A 23,519-nucleotide genomic window follows, 5' to 3' on the forward strand; every position below is an offset into this window, starting at 1 on the left:
TACGCGTCCCAGCAAGCTGCAACACGGTAACTCTGCAATTTCTCAACTATTAAGGACGCGGGGCGTCTCACCGGAACAGGGCCCGCCCCCTGGGCGTGTTCCTGGGGGTCTGGGATGTTCTGGGGACCCCCGTGGACCCCACCGCGGTAACTGTCATTTTTCGACCGTTTCGGACGCAGGAAGGCTCGCCGGAATCGGGCCGTCCCCCTGGGCGATTTCCCGGGGGTCTGGATGTTCCCGGGGACCCCCCTGGGACCCCCACGCTGTAACTCTGTCATTTCTCAAAGATTTCTTCCAAAAATAATCACAGTACAGTACAGAGCGCAGTACACTACAGTACAGAGCACAGTACAGTACTGTAACTATAACAATAAATGTATATAGTTGCACAGCTCAGTTCACACAGGTGTGATTCTTATTTTTTTGTGGTGCTGTGGTGGTTTGGATTTGGATATCAAAGCAGGCATTACATTACCTTGTTAAAGTGGTTGTGGTGGTGTGTGTGAGGAGCCAGAGGAGGATTATCATGACCACTTGTGTTCAAATGATGTTGAAAGAAAATGAGTTATCTTATAAACACAAATACTCAAATGACACGTGGTAACTGACGTCTTGTTGTTCAAAGTCCTAACTTAATTTTGCAGTATTGAAAAAAATGTCTGCAGAAGATGCAATTACAAACTAAATACCACAAAGTTGAATTTGTACACCCCTCCTCCAGTAGCCTACGGTGTGTTTGCTGTGATGCTGCAAGGCGTGCCGAGGCGCACTAGCTGGCGGTCTGTGTGTGATATTGTACAGAGTGAGAGGAGGGGGTCCTGAAAGACTTTGCCAGCAAGCAATCGCGGTTTATCACTTCAGACAGAGCCACCCTAACCCGGAGCGGCCATTGGGTGCATTTTCGACGCTGGGATATAGTTGCCGTTTTTGAACGACTTCACACTTGTTCACAGTTATTACCTCGGGTGTATTTTTGCCTTGTTGTCCCCCCCTCCCGTCCTTAAAATAAGGAGCCCTGGCCCTGCCAAAGAGAAGATTTTTCGCAATGGGAGCAGAGACCTCTACGCAGCTTGACGAGAAGAGCCAGGAGGATGCCTCGTCCAAAGAGCTGAGTGCGGAGGTGAATGCGACGGAGGGAGGCAACGTCGACCCAGTCAAGGTAACGTTAATGGATGCCCTTTAATGTCTCCGTTTTTACCGGGATCTTTTTTTTTCTTCCCACACCGGCCAGTGGACATTCAGTCATTCAGTCTTTAATGTGTTGCGCACTTCACCTGTATGCAGCTTTGCATTCATATAAATAGCGAGGTAAAGGTTCCCTCTGTTTCGTCCACATCTGACATAGATCTAGGTTTCTGTCTTTTATGAATGTTATTTTTTTCTTCCGCTCGGCTCAACTATTATTTTGACGCGGGACCGTGCGCACTGCCGATGGGATGTACGGTTTCTGTACGTCACTTTAGGGGTTATTTTTGCTGACTAATAACAGGACGTTGGTGCATGTCTGCACTCTGCAGCCATGCAGGCTGCATGCAGACTGCAGCCAAGCTGCTCCAATCAGTCCCGCAGTCATAAAACGCCAGCTGTCCACTTTGGTCCAGATTGTTCCTAATAGTTTACCTCGCCTGTGTTATTCAGCAGTGTGTCAGACACAGACAGGTTTTGTGTTTAATGTGCCCCAGGGCCCATTGTGGTAGGAAGAAAAAAATGCTTCACAAGGGCTGGAGGAACCCGAACACAACAATTCTTTTAAAACAGATTATTTTTGTCATGGTGTGAAATGAATGCACATAAGCAGAATTATTTTTGTATGCAATTTTGATGCTGTGTTTTGATAATGTGTGTGTTTGTGACATATTTATTTGTGACAGACACTTGCATATGGGATCGAATTAAGATATCTTTATACTGCCAAATTAACCCATAGCCTACACATTGTTTTGTTTTATGTCCACATCACATTCACCTGCTGTGGTGGTGAAGGTTTTCACAAGCCTGCTGAGTGCTGACAGTTAAACTTGGAATTGTCAATGTTTGCCCATATAAAATACCACAAACATTACTAAAATTATTATTCAATGTATATTTCTTCATACTCATATTGCTTTAGACAGGGGTTACAGCTACCTTGAAATGATGCTATGGATGTTTGAGAGAGGAATGGATAGGCTACCAGCTAGTGTACATCCTCGCTAGATGCACTTATTCTACATTTTACACAGTTTCAAATGGGAAATATATGAAACCTCTTGAATGTGGAACAGTTTAAAAGCCTTTATCATCGATATGGCTAAACTGTTTTCTAGGCAAAGCTGCCTTTGTCAGAGCAGTGTCAGACTTTGGATTATTATTGCCTCTGTTGAATAGCTTTGAAGTGTGAATGAATATTTGCTCTAATGAGCATGTGCAGCCACTGCAAAATCCAATTTAACTCTGAGACAGTGTAATATGGAACACTGAGAGTGTAAGGGAGGGTCCATGATCTCACATGCTGTTTTCATCCTTAATCGAATGGATTGGATTTATTGATGTTTTTTTATTGGTTGATTGATGGCCAAGAGGTCAAATTTTGTGGGCCTTTGCACTTTTTGAAAGGTCATCAGAGAGGTCACATGAAATGAGTCTTTCACTGCAGTAGCATAGCAAACAGAATTATAATAATATATATTATAATTATAACAAAACAACAAGAATTAACGAATGCTCTTTTGACCAAATGTTAATTAACATTTGCTCAAAAGCGCATTTGTTAATAAGTAGACGAATAACAGTTTATGTCCAAATTTTATTCTGACCCCTCCATGAAAAGGCCTAGTTGTCCTGACCCCTTATCCATCATTTATACATTATGGATAATTAGTGTGGACTTAAACTGTTATTCGTCTATAGTACTATTCTTGTTTTGTTTTTCTCAGTACGTTGTTTGCTCATGTCGTCACCTGCTGGCTTGGCATGAGTGTAGTTGTTTTCTTGTGGGCTGACATCACCTGCAGGGCTTTAGGATGTTTTTGTAGGCCATGCATGCTTAAGCTGCATGTATTACTGTAGCAACACTTTCTGACAGAGTCTGACAAGAAACATTGGAATGCCGAATATGAAACGCTTCAAGCTGCCAGTCCACCTGTAGGCCTATTCTGTGGTGTGGCCTATTACTATCCTCATGTAGCCAGCCTTCAATCTGCCTTTGCAATGCATATTGCCCCACACAGTGATATTAGTGTGGCTCCGTGAGGCTAGCCTATTACTATACCATTGACCAGATGTCCATGTAGCAGGTTGTTTGTCACAATGCCTCCACTAGCCTCAGTTTTCTGTTTATTAGTAGTCATATCTAGGATTTCAGAAACATATTGTGTCATTTGCCTCATGTTGGAATATTGACCACACATCCCAGACACTACACAAAATCCTTGTTTTTAATACGTTCATCTTGCTTTTATGCTAAGACAAATTTGAAACCTACTCACAAATTCAACAATCTCCTTAAAATATAATTTAGAATGATTTGGCGAAGTTCTGTACCATTCTCCTTGGAGCTTAAAGGTGCTGTAAACTGGTATTAGTTTTTAGTTTGTTAAAGTTCTATAGTCTGATAGTAATCATTGAGTTTTTGTTCTTTAATGAACAGAAAATAAAACTTAAAGGGGGGTTTAATGTATCAGCTTCAGTTTTATATCTTGAGATCTCTCCTGATTGGATGATATCGGTATCCCCAATTGAAAATGTATTTTCTGTTTACTAAAGAGCTTGAGAGACTCGAAGACCCATTACTATACTAACACTAACTACTAACACTATACTATACAATGATTGGGAATATAGAGCAATATTGTGGTTATTTTAACAAAGAAATACAGCCCCTTTAATACACAATGAAATGCTAAGATTGAATGTATATATGTGCGTGTGCGTATGTGGGAATTCTCTACATGTGTGCTGGGGGTTAGTCGTAAACATTGGACGTTTTTGAGATACACATTGACAGATCACTATTGTCCTGTTGTCTCTGGCAATTTGCCTGAAGCCAAGCATGTCCCAAACGCAAATCCATTCACTAATTATAGCCTAATACCTGGGATGCTATCCTATGTTTACTTGGATTGCATGCCATCATCTCATCTGTCATCTGACTGTCGTGTTAATGTGAGAGTAGAAGGAATAAAATCACATGTGATGCATTCGTAGTGAAACAGGGACTTCTCAGCCATTCAAAGCGATGGGGGCTGGTCATTCACTAAACAAATCAGGCAGTGCCGACTAGAGGACATAATTTTGTTCCCGATCTGGCGATGTAATCACATATCAGTCACGTTGATTGACAGGAAGTAATTAAGGTCTGAACTTTGGACTTTTGATAAAATAATACAAAAAATAAAGATTTTAAGAATGTATTTGTGCTATAAAAGTGTGACAAATATTGTTTTCATTTTTTAAATTTTTAGCTCATTTTAAGGGGGGTTTAATTTATCAGCTTCAGTTTTATATCCTGAGATCTCTCTCCTGATTGGATGATATCAGTATCCCCAATTGAAAATGTATTTTCTGTTTACTAAAGAGCTGGAGAGACTCGAAGACCCGTTATTGAACAAACACTATACAATAATAACTATAAAATAATACAAAAAAGAAAGATTTTAAGAATGTATTTGTGCTATAAAAGTGTCACACATCTTTTTTTCATTTCTTCATTTTTTCTTTTTCATTTTTAGATCTTTAAAGAAAAAGCATTCAACATGCACAGTAGGCTATTATATAGTTTCAAGATGTTAGCTGGTGATTACAATAACCATTTGGGAATTAGGTCTAGGCCTGAACCACAAACGCCTTGTGCCTACAGAGATTGTCTATCGAGAATGTGTTAGGAGAAGTTATTTTTGATTCACATGAAGGTAGAAGATCAAAGTGATTTGAAATGGGTGAACATTAAGTGTACAAGCATTCTGTTCTTGTCCATGTTTAATGGGATAGCCTACAGCTTCCTGACTTTGTATTCTGCACAATCCATGTGTCAGCTGTCTCAAGGCTTCTCCCTCTCTCAGTGATTGATGTGGATATAAAATGTGGAATAATCAACAATGTGTGGATTCTATCTTTCACATGATCTGCTTTGTTTAGAAATTATAGAAAGAGCAGGTGTAGGATGGCAATGGGAGTGTGTGCACTTGGAACAAAGGGGCTGCATCCGCCCTGCTTAATATGCGTTCAATAAAACACCCTCTCCTCCTGTTTTATGGAGGAATATTTTGCTCTCTCTACCCCTTTCTAGGTTCAAGGTTCAAGGTTGTACTTTATTGTTACATCTTGTGTACAGGTACCTTCAGACAATACAGCAGCATCCATCTTGGAATATTGCATACACAAACACCATTTTCCCTCCCAGTAGCTGCCACCTATCCACACCTCCTTAATGCTCCCCACATCTCCCTCTTTCCCCCACATTGTGCTCAGAAGTAGGTCAGAACTTAAGCGCTGAGTGTACCTATGTGCCTCCTTCAGACAATTCCCACAGCCAAAAACACTGTCTCGCCTGCTCTCTCCCGCGCACGTGCATGTGCGTGTGTAATGTGTATGTGTACCAGTGAGATACTCGATCCCCCAGACACATCAGTTCTGAATCTCTTAAATTCTCTCTCTCTCTCTCTCTCTCTCTCTCTCTCCCACCATTCCACCATCGCTTCCCCGACCACTTCCGTTTCTCGTGCTCTGATTGGGTGGGAGCCTATACATTGTTTTTGCTATGCACCCACAAAGGCAGTTGTTTAAATCAGGAAACTGCACATTCTACAAACCCTTAACAGACACACCCGTACTGACTCGGAAACAAACAATCGCAATCACACGCAGATGCAGCAATCTCGACCCTAACCCATTCTGGGTGGGAACCTTTTGCTGTTTAAAGCATTATGTTATACTATAGCTATTGAAAAATAGCAGATCTACAAGCTCATAGCGCGGCACCAAGTGCCGTGCTATGAACTTGTAGGTCTGCTATTTTTGAAAAATCGTGAAAATGTGGCACAAATCTTTGAATATATATTATTTCAGAGCGAACGTTTTTAACTCAAATCTTTGCTTCTGGGGGGTCCCTGGAACTACATATTTTCAGATGGGGTTCGGCGGCCAATCACATGGAATAGTTTGAGAACGACGAAACATAGGGTTTTTCAGAAAACTGTCAGGATTTAGAAGACATTTGTAGAATCGTCCTCAGGTCTGACCTGCGTCACACATTGGGCTCCATACCAGAAGCAGCAGCAGTGGCACCAGGTGACTCCCTTGCTCTAACACCATGTTATGTAATGTAATGGGGCACGGGATGAAGGGCTCTTACGTTCCTAAATAATGAGCCACGGCTGATCAGACACCGCTATGACACTGATTATCCTGTTTAGCTGTGATGGGGGCCTGGTAGAAGGGGCTGGGAGGAGGGAGAGGGAGGTGTGTGTGTGTGTGTGTGTGTGTGTGTGTGTGTGTGTGTGTGTGTGTGTGTGTGTGTGTGTGTGTGTGTGTGTGTGTGTGTGTGTGTGTGTGTGTGTGTGTGTGTGTGTGTGTGTGTGTGTGTGTGTGTGTGTGTGTGTGTGTGTGTGTGTGTGTGTGTGTGTGTGTGTGTGTGTGTGTGTGTGTGTGTGTGTGTGTGTGTGTGTGTGTGTGTGTGTGTGTGTGTGTGTGTGTGTGTGTGTGTGTGTGTGTGTGTGTGTGTGTGTGTGTGTGTGTGTGTGTGTGTGTGTGTGTGTGTGTGTGTGTGTGTGTGTGTGTGTGTGTGTGTGTGTGTGTGTGTGTGTGTGTGTGTGTGTGTGTGTGTGTGTGTGTGTGTGTGTGTGTGTGTGTGTGTGTGTGTGTGTGTGTGTGTGTGTGTGTGTGTGTGTGTGTGTGTGTGTGTGTGTGTGTGTGTGTGTGTGTGTGTGTGTGTGTGTGTGTGTGTGTGTGTGTGTGTGTGTGTGTGTGTGTGTGTGTGTGTGTGTGTGTGTGTGTGTGTGTGTGTGTGTGTGTGTGTGTGTGTGTGTGTGTGTGTGTGTGTGTGTGTGTGTGTGTGTGTGTGTGTGTGTGTGTGTGTGTGTGTGTGTGTGTGTGTGTGTGTGTGTGTGTGTGTGTGTGTGTGTGTGTGTGTGTGTGTGTGTGTGTGTGTGTGTGAGAGAAGGGTCAAACAGTGGAACCATTGAGGATGGGCCCGAGACGGGGAACAGGCTGGGGACGGGGAACAGGCTGGGGGCCCCTCGTGTGCGCCAGCCCAAAACAGGAAGGAACCAATGGTGCCCCCAGATGGGGCTGAGGCGTTTTGGGTGGGCAGGGGAAGAGTGTACAGGTGAGGAGCCTAGAGGGGGAAGACGGCAGCAAGTGAGAGAGAGAGAGGGACCTGCCAGGGTGACATAAAGACTGATGAATCAGCCGATTGTTCCCTTACTCCCGCCTCCTACCCGATGTTAAGAGGACACCGATGACAGAGAAGGCCCACATTTGAGGGTGTGTGTGTGTGTGTGCGTGTGTGCGTGTGCATGCATGCGTGCATGCACGTGCATGCGTTTGTGTGTGTGTGTGTGTACTGTAGCATGTAAAAATGGGTGTTTTAAGACCTTTCTCTCTGTCAACCTCAGAGAGATTGAATAACAGTCAGCTGTTGTTGTTTTTTAATAATAATTGTAACAGAATGAACACCTGAAAACTGATATAAACTTTTGTTAGTTGTTGTGTGACAATGACAATAATGTTGTTTTGGTAAGCAGTGGAAGTATTGTTCAGTGTTTAATCGGGTTTGTTTAGATGGCGTAAAGTAAATGACTTAATTATGTTGGCAAAAAAGCCAGGCAACAAAGGTAATTTGTTTAGAGGGATGGAAGTCTGTGGTATAGGAATAGGGATGCTAGGGTTCAAGTAGTTATTAACTGAAAAATGTTGCCTTTGACCATTAATTCATGGTCAACATCCCCCCAAAGATAATCAAATAAGCATCATAATTGAATTTTCTCTTCTCTGGTCGGAGGTGAAAGGGGAAGTACCTGGCACTGCTAGTCTACTAATTGGTTTTCCATCCTCTGCTCGTCTGTCACCCATCTCTCAGATCACCTTCCAATTCCTTTACCAATAAAATAATGGATGTGTTTGGGCATCTGAAGAAGAACAAAAGCTTGTTTACCCATCTCTACCCCTTTCCATCGCTTCCAATTACACTTAATTAAAGTGATGATACATTAGAATTTGAATAACTGGTCCATACTCACACCCAAACGATGTGCAGACTCGAGACTGCAACATAGCCAATGACAAAAATGGTAATAAATCTATCTTCTATCCTACTATAAATGCACCAAGTCTCTGTACGTCTGTCTGTGTGTAATCCACGTAACTCGAGAACCGTTTGCCCCACCGACTTCAAATTCGACACAAGCGTTCCACACCACCGCAGGGGGTGCAGTGGCCGGTGTCGAGTCGGTCGGACCCACGGTTGTCCAGAACCGCCCCAAAAAGGCCTCTGCCCGGGCTCTGGACCCTGCCCAGGGTCCATATATGGAGCTGGCCTGTTCTGACATCATTCTGACGTCTGCATAGACTCCATATTTGGGCATGCCTGACAAAGAGCTCCATATATGGGCATAACATGGACACAGACATAATATCTGGGTGGGGCATGCAATTCCAACTTGCATCGTTCCAAGTAGGCCAGTGCCCAACGGGCACAGCTGTAGAGGCTCCAACGCATGATATCTGGGTGGGGCATGCATTTTTAACTTGCATCGTTCCAAGTAGGCCACTGCTGTAGAGCCGCCACGGGCACCGGTCTAGTATCTTAAATTTGGGAAAAGTTAAAAATAAGCTTCAATATTGTTCAGATCAATATACCAACCACTGAGGACAAAATTGCACGAGTACCGACCATGTAACTGGATAAAAGTCCCCAACCTTGATTGTCCATTATGTCAATGTATCACACTGAGTGCTACTGGTTGTTGCTGAAACAATTGTTGAGTGTTTGTTAAAGCTTTTGCACTGTATTGATCTCTCACACAGAGAGAGACAGAGTGTGTGTGTGTGTGTGTGTGTGTGTGTGTGTGTGTGTGTGTGTGTGTGTGTGTGTGTGTGTGTGTGTGTGTGTGTGTGTGTGTGTGTGTGTGCATGCGTGCGCGTGCGCGTTGCACGTGTGTGCAGTTAAGCATGGCACTGCTCCCATGATAGTAAGGGCATTTTATCAGGTATTTGACAAATCTGGGAACTAAATCGTTACCAAGAAATTTCTTCACCAATGTGTTTCTAAAGGTGTCTAATAACATGTACTAAAAGTTTGAAATTCAACTCCCGTGGGAAATTGAGTTATTAGCATAATATGCATAATATGCCCATAACATCCTATATAAGGCAAAAAAGTCCAAATTTCATCATTCTTTAAGTAGCATGTGACATATGAAACTAGGGTGATTGCATGATTCTGAATCCATTCCAAGCATTAGTTTTGCACAAAAAACACTCCTTGGGCTAAATTTGGCCATATCCAGTTGACCAAATGTGCTGACCTCATCACGTTTGTGTGGCCGTTTTCCTCCCAAGGAGTGTTTTTTGTGCAAAACTAATGCTTGGAATGGATTCAGAATCATGCAAACACCCTAGTTTCATATGTCACATGTTACTTAAAGAATTATGAAATTTGGACTTTTTTGCCTTATATAGGATGTTATGGGCATATTATGCATATTATGCTAATAACTCAATTTCCCACGGGAGTTGAATTTCAAACTTTTAGTACATGTTATTAGACACCTTTAGAAACACATTGGTGAAGAAATGTCTTGGTAACGATTTAGTTCCCAGATTTGCATAGATTTGTCACTCCCCCAGTCTCCACCCACCACGTTCTTAAATCAGCACTTAACCCATTTTCAACCTTATTGGTCCTCACTACAGATGGTACCATTTCTGTCTACTCACTCTGTGTCTCATTAGTGATCTATGGACAGTTCAGAAACCTGCCTAGTGGCCCGGGCCGGCCTAGCGGTCCGGGCACCTAGGCAGCCAGCCTGACAGTGTCGCGGGTTCGAGTCCCAATCCCGACGAGTCGACGACCTTTGCTGCGTGCCATCACCCCATCTCTCTCTCCCCATTTCCTGTCACACTACTGTCTACCAATATCAATAAAGGCATAAAAAAGCCCCAAAAATAACTTAAAAAAAGAAAAGAAAATGGGGATTCCAAACTTAAAGCAGCTAGAGCTTTCTAAAAAATATATATAATATATAAACTACAGATTTCTCTTATTGGAAGTTGGAACTTTAGAATGCTGAAATAGAAGCCTTTGGTCTTGTATCAATGGCATTTAAAAAACGTTTTATCTTGTTTGAAATGACCAAACTTGCCTACAGACCATGTCACTAGTAGTCAGGTAGTCAGTAGTCAGTCAGAGTGACTAGACAGAAATGGTGCCATCTTATAATGAGCATCAGTGGAGACCAATTATATGAAGATATTAGGTTGAAAATGTCCAAAGCGGTCCCTTGATTGAGGCGAGTTCACAGAAATGCTTCTCGCAGAAATATTTTCATAATTATGTTATGTAATCAGTGCTATTATTATGTATCTGCAACTGCCAAAATTCATCCTTTGTCAATCCATCTTTGACCCGCTTTTCCTCTCTTGTTAGGGTTCCACAAATGGGCTTGTTTGTGTTTACAGTTTCTTTGAGAGTCTTCCAACTTGTGTTCAGTTTATTATCGAGGCAGCAGAGGAATCATAAATACACAAATACGAAGAACCTGTGTGTGTGTGTTACTGTTTGCTATTACATTTCAGCAATAGAAATAAGAGCACAAAACAACAACACAGGGGTCTAACTTAAACAGTGCCGTATCCATTTGTCCACTCCACAGTGTGTAGATACTTCAGTATCTATTGCCATTGTTTTGCAGTAAACAGGCATTCATTGCTCTTTGTACTGTAAGTGGTGACCTGCCCGAAAAGGCCCACTGGAACCAGAATCCCTTCAATTCCAATCCTGTGATAAACAAACATACCACTCTAAACCTTCATCCATGGGGAATGAAGAGCTACAGTATAGACTTTTAAAGACTAGGGTAGATTACTCAAGAGATCATCCTTACATTGTTGTCTCTGTGGTTTGAGGCACTTGTGGTTGAACCTCTGTTGTTCATCTGCTTGAGATTCTAGACATTCCGTGGAGTTTTGGTGTTGAGAAACACGTAACATGAGGAAAATGTAACTCAGTGGAGACTGCAGAAGGTCTTTGTAACACTGTCACAAAAATGTACAGTGATCCTGCAAAAACTACTTTTTTTTTGCCACCACACTGTGATATTTACATTTTTGTCATACATAACAAGTCACACGCACTCACACACACACACACACACACCCACACTCCTATGTGTCTTTCCTCGCACACAATTTGCATGCTCGTAATCAGGAACATCGATTTCCTCCAATTTTCACTTCCAAATGAGCTCAAACGTGGAGGAGTCACGGAGCCCCCGGCCGAGGGCCCGTGAGAGGCGTTGTCTTGTGGTGATGATGCAGTATTGAGTAGTCCTGGTCTAGCCAACAGGGTTTGCCATATTCACAGTTCCCTGGGGAAGGTTAACAGCCACTCTGCCCAAATCAATCATCATGATTGGAAAATGTGCGTCCCTATCTGGTAGACAGTCTTTGTTTAATGCCTTGTTTTTCTCTTTTCTGTGTTTTTGTGTAGCAGGGTTAGGGGTATACATTATACTGTATGCAGTTATAAAGATGCCATGAAATCTTATAGGCTAAATCTGCACAATCCTCTTATGAGTATCAACATTGCGTATCGTATGTGAAAAACTGTTACTTCTCAGGAAATGGGAAAAAAAAGACTTGACTTTCAGTGGCTCCAATGCCAATGTTAGTTGTTATGTAACTACACTTGTTAGTACTTTCCATTGGTTAAATATTTATAAAATCCACTGCCAGACCACTTTCCACCTGATGGTCCTATTTTGGGCATGTGAAGGTTCTACATTTTCAACTTCCTGCTGTTCCCAGAGTGAGTTCCACAGCAGAGGGGCAGCTGAGCAAATGGCTCGGTCGCCCATGGTGCAGAGCTTGGTGGGGTGGACTTGGAGGCAGTTAGTGTTCCCAGAGTGGAGGCTGCAAGTGGAGGTCTGTGGTTTGAGCAGTCCCTGAAGGTAGACATAGCTGCATTGGTGGGTTAACAGGGAGATTTTGTATTCTGTGCCAGAGGAGATGGGAAGCCAGTTCAGTGAGTGGAGAATGGGTATGGGTGTGATGTGCTCTCATCAGGATCCTAGCAGCGCTCTGTTCTGGATGTATTGGAGCCTTTGAAGGCTCTTGCTTGGGATCCCGGTGAGAAGTGAATTACAGTTGTGTCAAGTGTCATGAAATGAAATGAAATGAAATGAAATGAAATGAAATCTATATTTACCCAGGGTATCTGGGCTAAGCTCAAGAACTTGTTTCCAGCCAGGCCCTGCTCATAGAACACATTTCATCGTAGTGGTTGATGCCTTGTTCAAGGGCATTTCAGCGGTGGTAATTTTAACGTGTCGGACGGCTGGTTCGAACTGGGAACCTTCCGGTATCTAGACCGCGCCGCTATCCGTTCGGCGGTGGCAGCGGTGGTCATAGTCATATGAGCGATAGCTCCGGGGTCTAATCACTCTGTCAGTGTTCTCTCAATAATGACCTGCTCCCCATTGATTATCCCGTGTGTGTGTGTGTGTGTGTGTGTGCGCAGTGGCGGCCTTATATATGTTTCAATTGAAACAGGCCTCGAGCCTCCAGGGGCCTCCAACTACTACTACTACTCCAAGTAGTAGTAATATTGCATTGCATCGCAGCCTTCCAATCAGCCTTATCAATTATTCGGCCTCATCCTGTACGTCCACTTACCACTAGTTGGTAGCAGCTAATAATCACTGTCATGTCACGTTGACCTGTGTTGTTTGGTTGTAATTGTTCCCACTTCCCAGTGTGTGCACTCACTGCACTAGCAGAGTTCAGTAGAGAGTTGCGATTGCATCATTGTATAGCATATGCTGCCTCCCAGTTATACCTTACAGTAATTTTGTTTAATCAAGCTGCTTTTGTGTATTTTTCTACTCGGCTGTGCTGTATGCTGTTCATGCTTTGAAGTGAGATAATACACACTGACAATAATTATTAATTATTAAAATGATTACGTCATGAACGGGGCCTCCCGATCCTTAAGACCGCCCCTGTGTGTGTGTGTGTGCGTGCGTGCGTGCGTGCGTGCGTGCGTGCGTGCGTGCGTGCGTGCGTGCGTGCGTGCGTGCGTGCGTGCGTGTGTATAACTGAAACATGTCTGCCAGCTTTGCCAACTTATTTGTATTTCAGCGTAGTGGGTTGTTGTTGCTGAATTGAACTCATTGCTTCCATGGGAAATACCTTATTTTGTCTAGACACACCACACATACTAATCACTGAGCTCATCACTTCTGATACAAAAACATTGTCATTGCATACCAAGAAAAAACAGTGTGTTTGCAACTTCAACAGGTTAGCAGCTTGGACCCTCCCACCATTTCTATTTATAGCACACCTTGCATGCTCTCAGCTCTTTTTCTGCACCCTCTACCGTTTTCCCACATCCATTTTTCATCAAATTTGGTCCTGATGCAGCACTTGCTGTACTGTGCACAGAAGATGATGTCAGTGGGGTGGAATAATTATGTGTGTGTGCGTGTGTGTGACGTCACACGTGTGTGTGCGTGTGCACGTGTGCGTGCGTGCGGTGATGGGTGCATGTGTTTGTGTCTTTTGTTCATTCATGCGTACATTCTCATGCCTGTGCGTGTGTGTGCGACGTGTGCGTACGTGCATGTATGCGCGCGTGTGTGCGTGTGTGAATGCGTGTATGTGTTTGTGTGTGTGGGTCTTAAGTGCCTGCGGGGGGTGGAGAACTGGGTATGTGAAGGACAAATCATTGAAACATTGCATCTGCACCGTCTGTGATGCTGCTGCTTGGCGTGTGATACTGATAAAGGGGCGGGGTGGCTTTCCGATGCAGTAAAGTCTCTAAGATTTACTGTATTGATCGAACACCCGCCTAGTCGTACATCACCATCCCCTTCACTAGAGCTCTCCTGGGGGGAGTATTGTAGTGCAGTGGTTCCCAAACTAGGGTCCGGGACCCCCAGGGTTCCTTGAGGAGTTTCCTGGGGGGTCCTCAGCTAAATTTTTTAATCTAGCATCAAAATCATCAAAAGTGTACAGTAAGGCATTAAGGCTAAATTGTGGTCCTATAGAGCGTCGCTGTCCCGCCCCCTACCATGGACCAGGAAATGATTCTCCGTTCATTTTCCTCATAGACATTTCAGAGAGTATTTATTTAAAGACGTTTACGCCGCGGACAAAGCCAACTCGAGTCGTGACAAATCATGACAACAAACACAATTTTTGGGGCCGAAAAAATAATTAGAAAGAAGAAAAAAACGGCAGGTTACAACACTTTTTTTGTTGTTTTTCTTCTTTGTAATTATTTGTTTGGTCCAAAATATTGTTTGTGTTGTCATGAGTTGTCACGACTCGAGTTGGCTTTGTCCGTGGCGTAACCGTCTTTAAATAAATACTTTTGGAAATGTCTATGGGAAAAATGCATTGGGATTCATTTCCTGGTCCAGGGTAGGGGGCGGGACTGCGACGCTCTATGGACAATAGTACGCAAGGCAAGCAGGGTGTTTGTTTTGTGTGAGGTTGTAATAATAAATAAAATAAAAGATATCTGATGTCTTGTAGTTGTGGGGATTAGAGGAGAGCAGAGTGTGTTTTGTTCCTAAATTAGAAATGAATTTACCCTGAGAAAACAGGATTGCTATTGTAATACTAGAAATAGAACTTGTAATGGGATAACGTTGAATTTAGTTACAAGGTTAGGTTACCCATACATAGACTTCATTAAAGTCAATCTAAACTCCTCTTTCTTACAAAGCCACACCGTGCTGGATGATGCATTTGTGTTTGTTTTGTAATATTAAGTAATAAAATACCAGATAACATTTTATTATACAATCTGATGGTATTTTGAAAAGGCACATTATTCCATTTGCTCTATTGAGTTACATTGTAAGTGGTTTCTCATGATGCATAGTGCTCTCTCAGGATAATCAGGGACATACTGTATATGGAGTCAGGTGCTCAGTACTGAGCAAAAATAGCAAGTCTGCTTTTTCCTTTACACAGGTAAGATAGACCACTGCAAATGGTTATGATTTAATTTCTAATGATTACATTATACTCGTTTGAGAGTGTCGTGTGCCGAAAATTGCCGGCGTACGAGATCACACCGTTGCGAGCTTGTAGGTCGGCTATTTTTGCTGAGCGGCACGTCATATGACAAAGTATGAATCAGGCTTAAAACGGTTTTGTCTTGTCTTGTATCTAGATCTGAATTAGGCGTTTTGACTCGTCATTATTTATGCTGTGTGCAAAAGTATTGTTCTGTCTGTGTCTGTGTTTGTCTGTGTCTGTCACATGACAAGCACAGACAATAGGAGTGCAATAGCTCTGGTCCATAGCTCTAATGCCGTTGCATTTAGAGCTATGTTACCAATGACTTCCGGGGCTCGTCGTAAATAGAAATAACGTTTTTGCTACTCACCAATACAAAGGCGGGTTGTGTCATTAGAAAGCCTATTTTCCTTAGTGGAAGCACCACACGTATAAAAAATATTCTCTATGAAGGCGCAGTGGAGTAACTAAAAGTTTTTTTTTCCCGATGGAAAACAAATCCCTTTTTGGCCAAAAAGTACCTTTTATACGTGTGATGGGGGGGCTCTGAGTGCTTCCACTAAGGAAAGTAGGCTTTCTAATGACACAACCCACCTTTGTATTGGTGAGTAGCAAAAACCTTATTTCTATTTACGCTAAAGACGAGAGGCTGGTCTGCATTTATGCGAGCCCCGGAAGTCATCGGTAACATAGCTCTAAATGCTTTAGAGCTATGGACCAGAGCTAGGAGTGCAACAAAATACAGACAGTAAAAACACTATTTATAAGCAAACTGAAGTTATCATTGGAATAATCATAATAATAGGTTAAAAAAATACACAAAAACTAAACAATATATCACGGACAATCAAACGCTTGGGAGTAAAACAGGGTTTTGGGCCTGGATTTAAAAACTTAATGGAGGGGGAGGTTCTAATAGAGTAGGGGATGGTGTTCCATAGCCTAGGGGCTGCGACAGGTATGTATACTGTATCTCGCTGTTTCTGCATATGTGTCCTCTAGAGGGTGCTGAAAACACCAAAATGATTGAGTGTACAGGGTTTGATGAGGTTAGATCAACATATGGAATGTCAGAACAGGTCAGCTCCATATATGGAGATCTAAGGGTGGCAGCGGGGGCAGTGTACAGGGTTTGATGAGGGCCCAGGTAGGGTCGGGCCTTCATTTTCGGGCCTGTTGAGAACTCCGGCTGCCGGGCGCTGCTGCACTAATAACTTTGGGGCCGGCCCGTCTAGAATTTGAATGGACAGGTATCAGTCAATAGTGAGACATCGAAGTCCCGTTGCACAGAGCTCCTGGACATGATTTGAACATGCACGCAGCCATTCACTTCCTTGTTTCCTTGTAAACAAAGCATTTGTGTGGACGTGTGAGGACTCTGAGGAGCCAAACATAATAATGTACCTATACACAAGACATAAAGAACAATAAAGAACACCTTGATTATAGAAAGCATCATCTGTTGTCATTAGGGTTTTCTGTTGCGTTCTGAGTGCATACAAGTCTCCTAACTGACTTTGAAATTGATGCTCCTGCACAGTTTTGACAGCTTACTTCTGAATTTACAAATGAGGTTCACGTACCATGCTGTAATATTAAATGAGAGAACGCTGTGTGTGTGTGTGTGTGTGTGTGTGTGTGTGTGTGTGTGTGTGTGTGTGTGTGTCAATAACCACATTATAAAAACACTAAACAACACTCCTTTGAAACAGGTTGATGACTAGTATTTTGGTTCATATATATCTTCTTCCCAAAAGGACTTTCAAACTAGGAAGGGTATGGCCTGGTCAGCCTGCAATGACATGCATAACATTTGGTCATCCTAGTAAGATGTTAAAAGTAAAAATATTTAGGACGACCGTTGAGCCGATTCTACTCTATGGCTCCGAGACATGGACACTTTCAAAGAAATTAGAGAAACGGCACTTACACCCTTCTGAAATATGTCTTGGAAGAGCCACCCATCGACTAATCTAATATACGGCAACCTTCCCCGTGTTTCTTCACTAGTCCGATCCAGAAGAACACAGTTTGCCAGCCACTGCTACAGAGCTGACGATGAAGTTATATCTTCCCTTCTTCTCTGGAATCCTGCCTCAAAGCAGACTAGAGGTAAAAAACTGTCGTTCCCTGATGTCATCGCTAGGGAGTCCTAGACATGCATCAGTAAGCAGGAACTGGGGATGGCAATGAAGGACCGGAAAGTCTGGCGTGGCATTGTGAAATCCATGATCTCGACCACGGTCGAAAAATGATGATGATGATGATGACATTAGTTAGTAGCAGTACGTGCGCACTCTGCTTGCGCACGAGTAGGCAATGTATGGCCTACTTGGCCGCAAGTTGGCACCTCGAGTGAATTTCTAGTTATGATTATTTTCAACACATTGGCAGATTTTGGCAAACTCTCTTCTCATATTGTTTGGGAATGTAATATAGTTTCATTAGGGAACCCACTTTGTGAGACTACCAACTTCTCTAGCGGGATACTCTTTAATTGGAGTGCCAGATGGAGTGCCATGATTTTTTTCCACCCTAAAACATGACCATCAGGTCATGATCATCAGGTCTGTACCAAACCACCCTAAAACATGACCATCAGGTCATGATCATCAGGTCTGTACCAAACCACCCTAACACATGATCATCAGGTCATGATCATCAGGTCTGTACCAAACCCATTTCAAACATGATCATCAGGTCATGATCATCAGGTCTGTACCAAACCCATTGTACACAGCGACGCCCTGCGTCTCCCCACTTTGTGTAAACTAGCAGTGATTTACTTGTTAGTTGCAAGTCTCTTTATCCGAAACAGTCTTGCACTAATATTATACCAGGCAACATCTTTTGGACATTGGACTACAGCAATCGCACACATGACTACTGCTCAGTCCATATCTACTGTTACTACTGTACTACTATAATTAATGTATCCTCCTCCTTACTGACATGTTTGCACTATTGGTGAGATGCGAAAATACTTTTCGCTGTGCTGTACTTGTACTGTACATTGACAATACATTGAATCTCATCTCATCTCAAACCCTAAATACAAAGGGAATACATCATTGCACATAAAAACGACTCCAGGGTGTCTAATGAAGTACTGTCACCTCATAGACAAAGGGAAAAACTGGAAAAATACAACAAATGTGGCACTCCATCTTTAAGGTGCCATTCATTGTTTATTTGTTCTTTATTTTATATTTTTCTTCTTTTTTTTTTGCCAAACCATGCTGCTGCCACTTTGTTAAGCAGAATAGTGAGACTGCAGATAGGAGGAGAATAACATTGGTGAGGTGGGTGGAGTTTGGGGAAATGAGATCTTCTCTCACAGCTGATTTCTTTCACATGCCTCCTGTAAGTGTATTAAGGAGAGCACCTCAAGCCAAATGGCAACATGTGAGGAAAAGCTCTGTTAGCATGGCATGACTAACCATTTGTCTGGTACGCTGCATCCCTTTCCCTCCTTGTTTGTTGGGACCCAAATTGAATCACAACAAACTGGCAGGTAAACGTCTGCCCCTAATTTATCCAATGTCTTCTGGTGATGTGTTGTGCAAGGCCTGGTGTGCAAGGCCTGGTGTGCAAGGCCTGGTGTGCAAGGCCTGGTGTGCAAGGCCTGGTGTGCAACTGCGTTGAACAGAGAGCCATTCCAAGCATATCAATGTCTGTGTGGATTGGTTTTTGTTTCCTTATAAGGAAAAGATCAAACTGACATATTATTTGTATTGTGTTTATATATTACACAGCTGTCTGTTACTGAAGGCAGATGAAAGGTACAATAATAAAGTGTATTGCCACTGTGTGACACAGATGATCAGAGCACAATTTGTTATATCTGTAGATTAACCAGACATTCTGTTTGGTTCTGTAGTTAAATGGTAACGCCAGAGGTGTCAGGAGATTCATGACAAAAGGACTAGCAATTGGATGGGGGATGGTGGTTTATTATTTCAACCCAGTGTAGAGGTCAAGCTCTGACCAGCGTGACCCAAATTATGATGATCCAGGCCTGTTGGGGGTGTGTGGGGTGGGGGGTCTTCCTACAACCAAGCTGTTGTTGTTGTTTGTCTTTGTTTGGCTGTTCAACATGGGGGGCCTGTAGTGTAGCAGACGTTCAGATGAAGGGACAAGAGATTGAAAAATAGACAAATCGTGTGAGGTATATAGACATGAGGTTAAAAGGTGAGGGTTAGGGAATGATGGATTAATTTAGGGTTCAACAAATCCTGGTATGACCTGCTGTCCTAAAATAGCTCCAAGCAGGTGTGTACACACTTGCATACCTGTAGGTCTCTCTCCCTCTCTTCCACAGTCCACACATGCTTGATTCTTGGTTTATTTCTACCCTGTTAATGTTTTAGTTATCTAATTCGTTTTTTGACGTCACTGGCTCTCTTGTTATGTGGACCAGTCACCAGAAGGAAATCTCTAATTATTGTAGAGATAGACTTTAATTGTTCCCGCCGGGGAGTGCCGCTGTTATGAAACACAGGACAGATAAGTATATAAGATACAGTATATTAACAATATTATTAACGGATAGACAGATGCATACATTAAAATGTACATAAACAATCTCTACCCAGTAGTGAGTGTAACTATGAACAGTCAAACAAGAGGGCATAATGAGAAATATACAATCTATACACTGTAAAAAGTATTTACAGTACATAGCCTCGTGGTATATGGCCATAGCCTAGTGGTGTATGGCCTGTTTGTGTATGTGTGAGTGCATGCAATGCATATGCGTGTGTGTATGTACATATGCATGAGTGTGTAAGGTACCGGTATATATTTCGGTATTATAACAGTCGGTCATGGGTCTGGCCGTTCAACCGGCTACTTTTGGTACGTTGAGTTTTGTCCCATATTACGTTGAGTTTTGTCCCATATTTTGACCACTAGGGAGTCATTGAGAAAGTTGTGCCATTTCCTTTCTCCGTCGGCCCACAAACGTAGAATTTCTGATGCCTCATGGATGCAACTCTGCTATCTCAATGGCTCTGGAATTGTATACCGCTTGCCTGGATCCAGACCATTTCTGGCTTGGACAAACTGTGCTCTTTCTGGTTGCGTATGCAGCTTTTATATAATTATACGTGTAATCAATGACACAGACGACACGATATGTAGACAGTTGTTTATTTTCTGAACATGATGCCACTGTACAACAGCAATGACAGTCAATACAGACTGCAAATATGGAGTACAGTTGGGTGCCACCGATATTGTCCCTTATCATTTGACCCATTTAGGCCTGACCTCAAAATTTTAAAAAATCCTTCTAAATCCTCCAGTTTTCTGAAATAAATATTTTCACGATTTTTCAAAAATAGCAGACCTACAAGCTCGTAGCGCGCCACTCGGTGGCGCGCTATGAGCTTGTAGATCTGCTATTTTTCAATAGCTAAATTATAACAATGTTTAAAACACCAAAAGGGGTTCCCGCCCAAAATGGGTTAACTGTCCTTTTGCGCAGATCACGCAAACCTCAGCAAAAAGAAAAGGACAATATCGATGGCCTCCAACTGTACCTTTCTTCAAAGTGGTACATTGATGAGAGATGTGCAATATCACAAGCACAACAAGTGTCAATCACACACAACATTCCGTCAGATGTCGGTTGGACTATAGTATGTAGTTCAGCATTTTTATTGGGGGACGAGGGAATAACTGAATAGTGACTACATCTAGGCCTGGCTATGTTGTTTGGGGATACAGGTGCCTTTCATGTAGCATAGGAAAAGGCCAAATGTCCAAAGGGAGCCCTTTTCCTAGTATTGTAGTAGTAGACAGTAGTAGTAGTACTAGGTGTGTGTGTGTGTGTGTGTGTGTGTGTGTGTGTGTGTGTGTGTGTGTGTGTGTGTGTGTGTGTGTGTGCGTGTGCGTGTGCGTGACGTGCTCGCGTGCGTGTCGGGCTGTCACAGATAAGGACCACAATCTAACCACAGTAAAATGGTTTTAACAGCAGTTGCCTTAGCAAGCCTCTGAAGTGACGCCAATGTGAACCCAGCAGTCCAAGTAAAGAGCAAAAGGCAAAGGAGTCATGAACATGACCATGAGTTAAAGACAATGCCTTTGAGGCCTGGGCCGCAGCTGAGCGGTCCAGGCACCTAGCCCGGTAATCCAGCCTGGCGGCGTGCCGTGGGTTCGAGTCCCGAGCCCGATGGCCTTTGCTGCATGTCTTCCCCCCATAGCTCTCCCCCTTTCCTGTCACATTACTGTACCCTATCAAATAAAGGCAAAAAAGCCAGAAAAACTATCTTTAAAAAATAAATACAATTTAAATATAGACAATGCCTGGCATACAGAGATAAACAAGGTGGGATAAATACAATGAAATAAAGTAATTTGGTGACGACTAGAGATTATTATTTTTTTTCACCAGGATAATTTCACAGAATAATTGTCAATAGCTAATTTAACATAGAATAAATTGTCCATCCTAATGAAATATTGAGGGCTGAGGTAATGTTTGGAAGGTTTGGTGAGGTTAATTGAGTAACCTCAAATAGGTTGCTGATTCTAACCTTTGCAACAGCAGACCAACAGCATGGCATATTACCAACCTCCTCTGGAGGGCCACAAAGATGTAATGTTCATTTATTATCAGATCTCTCAGTCTCTATCCCTCCCTCTCTCTCTCTCTCTCTCTCTCTCTCTCTCTCTCTCTCTCTCTCTCTCTCTCTCTCTCCCTCTCTCTCTCGCTCTCTCATGATATTATTTTTGTAGTCTCCCTTAGTATTCTTGTTCTTAAAGCCTCACTATGTAACTTCTTCTTTATGAATACATTTTAATTTTGTCCAATCTGTATGGTATATATACTGTATATATATTTTTTCACAAGATATTTTTAGGGATTTTTTTAAATTGATAGTTGTACAGTAGCTAGACAGGAAATGGGGAGAGAGATGGGGGGAAGACGCACAGCAAAGTTATTTCGGGATCGAGACTCGAACCCATGACACACTGTCATGCTGGATTACAAACCAAGGTGCCTGGACCGCTAAACCGGCCCAGTCCAATGGTAGAGTATATTAAATACAAAAACGTACTGTATACAATTGGGGTGGTTGTATTTAGTCTCCCTGCTCTTCTATGGAGACATTTAGATTGTGTCAAAGGTCATGTCTCACCTAGACACAGGATCTGATGAATTTTGACCTGATGGCCTAGATTAAATGTATCCCCCAAGCAAGCAAGTGCAACAGTAAAATCACACCCGTGTGAAGTGAGTGGTGCAACTCCGTGTGGGGGTCCCTGGGGGGTCCCCGGAACATCCAGATCCCCTGGAACGCGGCCAGGGTGCCGGCCTGGTTCTGTCGAGCCACCCCGTGTCTGAAACGGTTGAGAAATGACAGTTACCGTGTGGGGGTCCCCAGGTGGGAACTCTACTGTACTGTCACTGTACTGTACTGTAACATCCCAAATCATCATATATAATACAGTTTGTGTGTGTGTGTGTGTGTGTGTGTGTGTGTGTGTGTGTGTGTGTGTGTGTGTGTGTGTGTGTGTGTGTGTGTGTGTGTGTGAAGCTGCGCAACAGTGACACTTCGAACCCACCTCACCCCTGCCCACTTCGACAGGCTGGAATGGCTTAGGGTCGACGACAGAGTACAGCATCTTGCAATGGGTCTGGTCCACAAGATTCGATACACCACCAAGATACCCATGTACCTGTCTAGATACTTCCTTAATGTTAACGAAGTCCACACCCACAACACCAGAGGGAGTGCAACGAACCATGTACAACCCAGATTCGGCACAAACAAGGGACTAAATTGTTTTCGCTCCTATGCCACCAAAATGTGGAACGCCCTACCAACTGTCATTAAGACATGCGAATCCCTTGACTCCTTCAAAACCGCTCTCAAAGGGCACCTACGGATGGCTGCAATTCGAAACTGGCCCCCATAAAATCTGAATCCCCCCCCCCGCCCCCCCCTTTTTTCCCCTCACTGTATATATTTCTTTTCCCTTTTTACCTCCTTTATGATGAATTCCTGTTCTGTCTATAGAAGTGTCTATTTGTACGTCTCTAAATGTTTTGATGATTTGAACATGGTGGACCCTATTGGAAACAAGTGTAATGCTTAATTGGGTCGTCCACTCACAGTTAACAGCCTTTGTATTGAGTTTGTGCTTGAAATGTACTGTAATTCTGCAAACTGTTAATAAATTCTTCAATCAATCAATCAATCAATGAAAACAAACCAAAAGCTATTTAAGTGCTCGGACGGACACAGGCAGCCAGCCAGCCAGCCAGGGACGGACACAGCCAG

The 23,519-nt window shown here is 43.0% G+C and overlaps 1 protein-coding gene across 3 annotated transcripts in view; it reads left to right on the forward strand.

Moving 5' to 3' along the window:
* The first annotated feature begins 966 nt into the window (after positions 1 to 966).
* The window catches only part of akap12b (A kinase (PRKA) anchor protein 12b), a 65,387-nt gene continuing 42,834 nt past the window's right edge, over positions 967 to 23,519 (forward strand). For all 3 annotated transcript variants that reach the window (XM_079526699.1, XM_079526700.1, XM_079526701.1), the window contains exon 1: positions 967 to 1,159. In XM_079526699.1, coding sequence (XP_079382825.1) covers positions 1,046 to 1,159 — 114 coding nt within the window. In that variant the 5' untranslated portion in view covers positions 967 to 1,045. The remainder of the gene's footprint in view (positions 1,160 to 23,519) is intronic.

Source organism: Electrona antarctica, assembly GCF_951216825.1.
Source record: "Electrona antarctica genome assembly, chromosome: 17".
Taxonomy (NCBI): domain Eukaryota; kingdom Metazoa; phylum Chordata; class Actinopteri; order Myctophiformes; family Myctophidae; genus Electrona; species Electrona antarctica.